Here is a 9,752-nt window from a genome sequence, read left to right on the forward strand (position 1 = left end):
ATGCACATGGCTCCTCTGCTTGTTTTATTGTGCATACGCATTTTAAATATGGGGGAAAGATATTTGTTTTAATTCGTGTATATTTTCCACAGACTGTACTGTAAATATGTGGGCATTCATATGATATTATAATTTATTTAAATAGTTCCCTTTAAGGTATTTTCAGGTAACATACTGTCATGCGTTCATTATGCTCCTTCGCTAGCCTTTTTGCCTCATTTTGGTTAGTCATTACGTTTTTGATCACCGGAAGTAAAAGCAGAGTGAGACCTCTTGTCTTTTTTACTCCTATCTAGCCAACCCATCTAACAGAAAAACCGGTACACGGTCTCTGGAGGCGAAATGTGGATGACCGACAGCACATAAACAGGAGTTTTATCATTATTTTAAACTTTCACTCACTGTTACACTGGTCTGCCACAGCAATTGTAATCTGTGTAGTTTATCCACCTCAAGTTCGAGGTACATTCGTTGCCCAGTGGGACTTTTATTGCTGTCTCTCATCCACCAGTGAAACATTAGCTGGGCGGAAGCAAACGCAAACATAAAACGTTGAAGCTAAATCATTAATATAACCTTTTCTGTAGTTTGTAGTTTCGACCTGCCTCTTGCTACCTGCACCAACATGGCTACTAATCCTCCAGGTCAAGGTAACTCTGTTGTTTTGGGACGAATAGCATTGGTATTGAGGTGCTTTGTCTTCCTTGAATCAACTTGTCCTGACTCCAGGGGCGTAGCTACGATTACTGGACACCCTGGAAACATTTTCCTCTGTGGTTTCTGTTTGGGAATGTGCTAACTAGTTAGCTTCGGTAGTTCCTCTCTAACATTGGTCATGAATAGAAATGCAGATATTTTAGTTTTTTAGCTTTTACTTACCATTTGTTATCACAACTACTATGTGGTCAACACAATCAACAACATTTAACGTTACTCTAAATGTCACCTGTCATTAGATGAAGTCAGTTATGTCAGCTAATATATATTGTTCTTTCTGTCTTTTTGTCCTCTGATGTCTTTCTGTCTTTTTGTCTTCTCTTTTCTCCATCAAGCTTTCCCAAACAAGGCACGGGTCGCAATCCTGGCTGAGCTGGAGAAGGAGAGGAGACGGCTGATGCAGAGTCAGTCCATGAACACACCTGGAGCCAGGTAGGTACTGGAGCCTCCATGGAGGCTAGCAGGGTTGTCTCTCAGTCAAAACCTTGGAGAAACCTTCATAGGGGGACAAATGAACCCCTGATATAGGATATTAACTGTAGTATATATCAATGTACAGTAGACTGAGGGTATTGTCAGTGATTTTACCATTATAAACTATTTCCATTTTTTTTTCTTTCTTTTTGGCCCTCTCATCACGTAGCATCTCGCTGTCCAGACCGAGTCTGAAAGAGTTCCGGGACAACGCAGAACAGCAGCACATCGCTGCCCAGCAGAAAGCTGCCCTGCAGGTGAGACAGAAGCCAACCAATGCACCTTCATGCCCTTTATCACCACATTTTCACACTGTATCAAGTAGCACAACAAATTACAATTAAAAATGAAATGAAAGAATTTGACTTTAAACCATTCAAAAATGTACTGTAATTATGAATACAATGTGATGAAACAACAGTTTTAACATTATGTCAAAGACTTGTATATACTTTGCTGCAGAAATACCTACTTGAAGTTACTTATTACATGTTACATAGTTTGTATCTCGAGATTATTGTCCGATAGTGTAGCTCAGGCCTCCAAGGAGTGGGCAATGACTGATAGGATTGCTAACTGAGCTAACAGGCTAATGACCGCTACAGTTAACAGCAGTTAGAGGTTACCCTGTGATATACTACCCTCTGTTTGGTATGTATGAAAACAGTATGAATTTGACTGGTTGCCAGTTCTTACTTACGGCACCTTTTTATGCAGTTGCACTACAGTCATTAAATGCTGAAGTAAATACATAGTTCTTCTAAATTACTATGATTTATGTGGAATATTATTTTTGTTTCATTCAAATCATAATGGTGATGATGAGTAAATATCCAGTTAGGTTTTCATTCAGTGTTGTTGTTTAGTTTGTTTTCCAGTGTTTGGCTCATCTTCATGATGTTTGCGGCTGATTTCTTTTAAGACTAAAATGGGTAAACAGCTAGCATGATGATGCCCAATTTACAAAAAACACCTGCAGAAGCACATTATATCTTCTTTTTTTTTAATCAATATGCGATTGTTGGCAAAAAATCCAAACCTTTGCCCGTGTTTGTCTTTTTTCTTGCAGCATGCACATACACACTCATCAGGCTTCTTCATCACTCAGGACTCCTCGTTCGGGAACCTCATCCTCCCCGTCATCCCGAGGCTGGAGCCTGAGACCTGACCTTTTTACCTCCTGCTGCTTGGTTTGAGACAGAGCTTTAAACAACATTCATGAACACCAGACCCGCGTCTCTCTCAGTTTCCTCTTTTAAGTCTGTGATTAATGGACGGTTGTTCGTCATGTCGTAAATCTCAGGGGAGTGTGAATCTTGCACTCTTACATTTTCCAGAGTAACACGCTGGCTGCTGAATTCAGGAAAGTTTCCAAAACAGTCAGAAGATCCTGGGAAGTTGTCCAGGAGCTAAAAACAAACTCTTCAGATTTGTTGTAAATCCTGCTCTGTTGCCTTCCACGGCCCTAATCACGTGGCTCTCCATTAAATGCACATTTTGCCAGGTTTTTTACAATTGTGATGGATTTGTATAGATATTTGGAGAATAAAGTTGTTACATTGAAATATATATTGAATTTCAGTTTTTATTTTTCTAAACACAATAAAGGGGGTTTGAAAACATAGTCTTAAACAATAAGGGAACAGATGTCTGCTTTAAAAGCCAATGTTTAAAGCTTTCTTTTATTTTTGACCATACACAAAAATAACAGGGATTTCTTTTAAATGCCACATGATACCCACGGATAAAGGCAAATTTCTCCCTTTTCTAATGTTAAAAGAGTGCAATATGTAAAATTTGGCAAGCTGTTGAAGTCATACTCGAAATAAATAGGGATCAGCTTATCGCCAGAGTAACGGGTAACTGCTGCTAACTTGGTCAGCTGTACATCTAAAGTGTCGACTGGGATTCACAACGCTCACAGTTTTCAGTGGTTTATGGTAACAGTGTAATATTAGTGGTCTGCAGCACACAAAATAACCTATGTAACAGAATAAAAACTTGATTGTGTAAAGAAAAGAAGAGAAAAACTTAAAGCTGCGGAAGCTTGAATACATAAAAGTCAGTTATTTATCAGACTACTTGCAGGAGCATCAAAGGAAGAGCAAAAAATAACAAAGAATAAACCAAATAGTCCTTGTTTAATTGTTCTTATAGCGAGGGGGTTGACATACAGCAAAGGGCCACATGTTTCTTAAAGGGTGAAACTTGATTATGATTAATTCTGAGCTGCCATGACTGCAGCATCAAATATTTATAAACAGTTTTGGTGAGAGGAGAATAAAAAAATTTTAAAAACGTCTTTCCCACCGCAATATTGCACGGATGTTTCACATACATACAAGGAGAAATGCAACAGATAGGTGGCAGAGAGACTTATTCTACGCCTATAGTTGCAGATATGTGCATCTGTGATTCAGCCTCATAATCATCAGAAGTACATTAGACTGGAAACAATTCCAATAACCGTGCAATGTTGTTCCTGGAATAAGCTGTTAAGCACCATGGACTCAGACGGTAGAGGAAGAATGTGTTTTCTGTTTGTGCCAAATTTTCTTTTCTGTGTAGGGGAAATACCTGAGGTCCAGAACATTCTGGCCTCATCAGATAGGATGTCATACGTACCCTGTATCAATGTTAGGCCCGATAAGGTATGGATCAGGGCATAGTGACACCTGCTCTGTGAGATTCTATCTCTCATGGCCTTTACAAACTTAGCGAGACAAACTGAATCTTTTTCATCCCTCCTGAATGTTCAAGCGAGCCGAAATTCCACAACAGAGAGAGAAGTGTGCATCAGTGTGATTAAGTCTATCTGTATCCGTCACTTGGACACAATGGGCAGCAGTTCGCCCTTTGCCTTCATCGTCTTGATCTTGGCTTTGATGTCGTCGTCCATCGCCTGTCTGCAGCGGAGGGCATAATGTGCCAGCGTCTCCTCCTTCTCATCCCACGGTGCCAGAGCGTGAAACACCTCCGGAGAGGCCAGGCTGAGCTCAGCTATGGCCGCCGTACGGGAGATGGTGTTGCGGTCCACGCCGACCCGGTCAAAGGCCACCTTCATGGAAACACTGCGGCGAAACTCTTGTAGGGCTGCCATGTAGCGCGCTATCACACCCACCACGTTTTTCACTGGAGAGGAGACAAAGGGACAGTGAGAGACACATCAGCATGAACTTACAAAACTAAATAAACGCACAATATGACTAGTGTCAGTGTTACAGTGTGGTTTACAGTCAGGTCCTTACTCCTGACTCGGGTGTTTTCTCCATCTCGGCTCCTCTTGCTCTTCAGGATCCGGTGGCACTCCAGAGGGTGCAGGTCCATTTCTTCAAACGAGTCGAACAGTGTCGCCGAATCAGACCCGGCCACGTCGTCAGGAGAGGTCATGTGCGAACTTCCCGGTTCCATCTGATTAGAGCGACGATGCGACCTCCTCTCTAGAACCAGAAATAGAAAAATGACAACTCCAAATCTGCTTACCATGTTGCTAATGCTAGCTATCAAACGTTAACACTGCCAACGCTAGCTCGCAAATATTAGGGCCGTAGAGTCCGTTGGGCACATCCTGTAGAGCTCAGCTATTCCTGTGGGTTTTCGTTCTACGAACTGGCAACGACCACAACTGCTGATCGCTGACGAAACACGGATAACACATGATACCAACAGCATTATACCACCGGCTGACAGACATTGTTAGAGGCAAGAGCCGACTGTCAGGATTCTTTCGCAGACATAAACAAAACAATCTTTCTGGACCCAATAGACACTGTAAAATTATTGATTCACAATCATAATATTACATTATACTTGTTTCGTATCATCTTTTTTAAAATATCTGTCAATATAAAAATTATGTCAATATGATTTAAATTATTTATTTTTTTTGTCATTTTGATTTTGACACCCCTGGACTTTCTATAAGTATTGTCACTATTATCTGCCGACTTATTTATTTGCTGTAGCATGAAACATAATGCACAAAAACAGGTGTGATTTTACTTAAACGTGTCAACCTGCTGTCAATTTGCTCTCAACGCAGCAAAAACTGTGTACAAGTTAATCTTACAGTGACTTAAATCATCAGTAGGTGGGCTTCCAATCCAGACTCTACCTGGCCGCAGTTTGTCCTGCAGGAAGTCGCAGATGAGCGCGGCCTTTGCGGCGAGTTCATGCTGCAGCAGCTCCTTGTCCTGCTTCAGACTGGAGATCACCTCTGTCATCTTCTGGTTGCGGCTGCGTTCTGCACACAGTAGCTCTCGCAGCCTCGTCATCTCATTGAGCCCCACTGTGGATGTACATCCCCAAGAAACACTTTCAGGGAGACAGACAGCTGTATACAAACACGCACATATGCATGAATTTAACTTACTTTTGAATATTTTGCAAAATCAAGTTTCATTCACGCAGATGTGAAAATAAAAGTCCCTCACAACAAAGCTGTACCTGCGGTCTTCCCTGTAGTCTCGGTGGCAGAGCTGCGTCTCTTGCTGTGTTCCGTGGTCCCTCTCGTGCAGCTGCGTCCTCCCAGCAGCTCCGTCTCTGGGTCTGCTGACCCCTCATTACCTATTGCCTGTCCATGCATGTGCTGAGAGCTGGGTGGGAGGGGCCTGCTGGGCAACAGTGTGTGTGCGATTTCACAGTGTGAGTCTGGTGTGGGCCGACAAGCCAGCGAAACAGCGCCTGTCACTGCTATGTTAGCAGCTGAGTCAAAATCCTCCGCCGAGGTTTCTTCCTGCTTGACCTTCTTCCCGGCAACCGTTCCACCTGGTGCCCCGCCTCTTTTCCTTGATGGGCGGGGCTCGTAGTCGTCATCGTCGTCGGTGGCCGAGGAGTCGCATCCGGCGATGTCAAACAGCCGGCTGCTGAACTCCTCCCCCTCTGATGCTGCTTCGCTACAGGAGAGGTCACATGACGCCCTCACTGTCACCTGGAAGGTAAGAAAGAAAGAACAGATGAGATGCTCCACCGATTTCTCAAATTCAAGATTTCACAAACAGAACATCTAAAATCTTTACCTTATTGGATGGACGCCCTCCAACAAACCTCTCCTGGCCCTTGCCGGTATTCGCTGAGCCTCCAGGGCCGTTGCCATGGTCACTGAGGGGCCAGTGGTAGGCGTGTCCCGCGCTGCAGCCCCACACAGCGACAGGGACACTGCTGCCATGGTGACCGGGTCCTGGGGTCGGCACACCGCGGTAAGATCCGGTGGTGGGGTGCTGCAGGCTGGGGATGAGGTTGCAGATGGTGCCGTGGCTGTGAGCCCAACGGACGAGTTTACACAGACTGTCGGAGGTTGTCTGAACCGGGTCGGACATGGTGGAAACCTAGAGGAGAAATAAAGGACATGCAGCGTGTCTAGACCGTGAAGCCGTTGGTTGTTAAGTGTGTAGCAATTGTTAAGGCTGCAACACATTAAATCACTTCATTCAAGGTTTTCAGTTTGGACCTTTTCATTCATGTATTTATTTCATACTTTCATTAATCCATAGAATGGAGACTGGTGAATGAACAGCACTACAAACCCAGCAGGCTTGTCAGTCAGTCGAGTTATCAGTTCACACTGAGACGCTTGTGTGTTTGTGAAATGTGTTCCCCGTTCAAGTGCCACTTGAATTTTTTGCAGGGATTTCAGTGGCTGCAGCAAGTTCCCCCTTTGTTCTTCCGTCTCCGTACTATTGTGATACAAATGTGAGGACATGTCAAAGAGGAACTGCCCTCCACAGTCAAAGAGAACCGAGACCTGTCCACATTCTAAGTAAATTCGCTGGTATGATATGAAACTAGGCCAACTTTGGCATCCATTGGTAGAAACCATGTGACGCTAGCGTATCGTAAAGAGGGCTGCGCGACAATTCACATATAGGCTACATTTTCGTGAGGGGAAGTCAGGAATCATCCCAGTTCTGTTTCTCATATTTGCATGAAAACTACCGTGGAATTCAACTTGCACTTGAAAACACTTCACACAAACACAGGCTTCACAACGCAAACTCACAGCTCAGAAGCTTTAACCCGCCCCCCTGACTTTCCAAAAAATGGAGCGATCTATTGAAGTTACAGTCTGGATATTCTGGAGTCTGGAAAAGGATATTATAAAGGAATTAATTAAATCAAATAATAAATAGATGAATAAATGTATTAGTAAATGAGAATGTTTAAGTACAGATATTAAAAAGTAAATCCACACATACATGTAATATTTATATTGTTATATTGTCTCTCCTAATTTGTGATTTATTTATTTATTTATTGTGACATTTAGTTTTGGCCCCTAACAACTTCCATACTGATCAATCAGGTTTATTATATTAGAGAAGCTGCCATAATTCTACTCTCTTCATTTTCTGTCTCGCTTTTTTTCCCTTGCTATCCAGTCTTTACTAAATACTACACAGTTGGATAAAATACCCTTATTAATCGATTTTTGGGGTTTTGTTTTTGTTTGATTTTCTCCTCCACATTGTTTACCTTTCCTCCTCTATCTCCTTCACCTCCCTTCCTATCCTGTGATCCTCCCCCTCCTCTTCCTCTCCACTCCACCTGGTTTAAACAAGGCTTGTGTGGTGATGCTTTGGCTTCATTTCACACTTCCAGGTTTTCTGGTCTAGTTTCACACAGCAGGTTTTGTGGCAGAAGAAGAAGAAGAAGAAGAAGAAGAAGAAGAAGTGACACGGAACTGCTGCAGCTAACAGCTCCCCCTGGTGGCCAACATAAACATGACACGACAGAGACATCAACCACAGGCGCTGCTGGTTTGGTCTTCCTTACCAAGTTAAATACTATTTTACTTTGCAAGTCTAAAAAAAGGAGATATCTCGGCGGACAGCTTCTCCCGGGGACAGGTCATCAAAAAAAGGGGGACTGTCCCTGGAAGACAGGGACGTCTTGTCACACTCACACAACAAAGCAAGCAGGATGAGTGAACTGTGCTGACAAGTCTCTCTTTAAACTACACTCAGACCATCATCGAGGATAAACAGACATCTTTATCCAGCACCAGACTTCACACATGTCTGTGTGCACACCGCGACTCACCAGGGACCCGAACAAAGCTCACACCACTCATCAACATGTCTCATATTTACCTTTTATCAACAGAAATTAAATAATTCCTGCTCAGAGTCCAGACAGCATCACATCCTCCGCGTTTATCCCGCAGGCTTCAGCAGCTTCACACAATTAATATTGTTATGACGCTAATGATGTTTGATTAAATAACATGAAAATCACCCATAATTATCAAATTCCTTGTCTGGAGGGTTTAACATGGACCGATTCACACGTGAAAGTCGCTTTACTGCCATCAGCTGGACAGGAGGAGGAAGTGTTGTCTCCTCTCACTGTGTGATGTAACACTGACCTCTGCTGGCCGGGGTCAATCATCGCACAATGAATTATATTACATTATATTATATTATATTATATTATATTATATTATATTATATTATATTATATTATATTATATTCAATGAAACTGATTCCTGTGAGAACAATTCATGTAAAATGCTGCTTTTCATACAGTTTTAAAAATATTGCCGTCCACCCTTTATTTGAGGGCATTTGTTACAGCATACAGTTAGATACAGGCTGGAGGGGGGAAAAAGTTTTGTTGTGTTTACCTGGAATGTAAGATGTGTACACATGAGCAGGATTTTGTGACAGCATAACTAGTTTGAAAGACAAATATCCACTGGTCTAGGTTCAACTTACACAAGTGTGATATGGAAACTTAAAGCCTCCAGTGCACGCAGACTGAAAATGGACTTGTCAGTGAAGTTGAGGACAGTTTTAATATATTATTATATACAAAATTTGCATGTTTAAAGGTTTTGGGAATCCATTTTATTAGAGAAAATAATGCTGTTCAAACAGTATATAGATAATATAATCTTATTTAAAGTATTTAAGTTGAGTTATTTGAGTTAAATTTGCAGTTTCTTTGCAAGTCAGTACAGTAGTATTACTGTGTAATATATGAGTTGAATTTGCAGTTGTGTAATGTAGCCCATTCAGTGTTGTCTTAAAGTAAATCTTATATTTACATTACAGTAAACTATTATTATTATTATTATTATTATTATTAATAATAATAATAATAATAATAATAATAATAATAATAATAAATGTGGTCCTAAGAGTGCAAGGACATAAAAATATTCTTTGGTATTTGATATTTTACGCCCATTCACTTTGTTTCAATGTGGCGGACCCCGCCACCTTTATGGCTCAAACAGTGTTCAGAACCATATTTTCCTCTGAGGCCAGCTTATTTATTCAGTCATGGAAAAAATATATAATATATCTGAGTTTGTATGATTAGCTCATTAATATTATAAATACTACAATTCCCTCTCCAAAACTACACAGTACAATACAATACAATACATGTGTACAATACACATGCAAATTTAGAAGTATTGGCTTGACATATTTCCATAACTTCATAAACAAGCGTCCCCAGAACACTGTTGGAAGTTGGAAAGGTGGCAGGGTCCGCCATATATAAACAAAAGAAAACACAATTTAATGTCGTTGTCTTCAGTTGGTTCAATTAGTAT

General features: G+C 41.5%; 2 protein-coding genes across 4 annotated transcripts; one reads left to right on the plus strand and one right to left on the minus strand.

Moving 5' to 3' along the window:
- The first annotated feature begins 289 nt into the window (after positions 1-289).
- LOC115592524 (ints3 and nabp interacting protein) lies at positions 290-2,760 on the plus strand. 2 transcript variants are annotated; one of them, XM_030435378.1, is made up of 5 exons: positions 326-462; positions 588-650; positions 1,053-1,149; positions 1,361-1,448; positions 2,261-2,760. In XM_030435378.1, the coding sequence occupies exons 2-5, from the start codon at positions 626-628 to the stop codon at positions 2,357-2,359; spliced, it is 309 nt and encodes a 102-aa protein (XP_030291238.1). In that variant the 5' UTR covers positions 326-462; positions 588-625; the 3' UTR covers positions 2,360-2,760. The 2 variants fall into 2 exon arrangements, with proteins under 2 accessions (XP_030291237.1, XP_030291238.1); XM_030435377.1 differs by having other exon boundaries at positions 290-650.
- A 94-nt stretch (positions 2,761-2,854) lies between these two features.
- Positions 2,855-8,485, minus strand: kiaa1958 (KIAA1958 ortholog). 2 transcript variants are annotated; one of them, XM_030435372.1, is made up of 6 exons: positions 8,280-8,485; positions 6,210-6,518; positions 5,638-6,121; positions 5,306-5,479; positions 4,440-4,631; positions 2,855-4,323 (listed from the first exon to the last, which is right to left on the minus strand). In XM_030435372.1, the coding sequence occupies exons 2-6, from the start codon at positions 6,507-6,509 to the stop codon at positions 4,016-4,018; spliced, it is 1,458 nt and encodes a 485-aa protein (XP_030291232.1). In that variant the 5' UTR covers positions 6,510-6,518; positions 8,280-8,485; the 3' UTR covers positions 2,855-4,015. The 2 variants fall into 2 exon arrangements, with proteins under 2 accessions (XP_030291232.1, XP_030291233.1); XM_030435373.1 differs by lacking the exon at positions 8,280-8,485 and adding an exon at positions 7,663-8,069.
- Positions 8,486-9,752: the final 1,267 nt, after the last annotated feature.

Source organism: Sparus aurata, chromosome 12 (genome assembly GCF_900880675.1).
Source record: "Sparus aurata chromosome 12, fSpaAur1.1, whole genome shotgun sequence".
In the NCBI taxonomy this organism is placed as follows: Eukaryota; Metazoa; Chordata; class Actinopteri; order Spariformes; family Sparidae; genus Sparus; species Sparus aurata.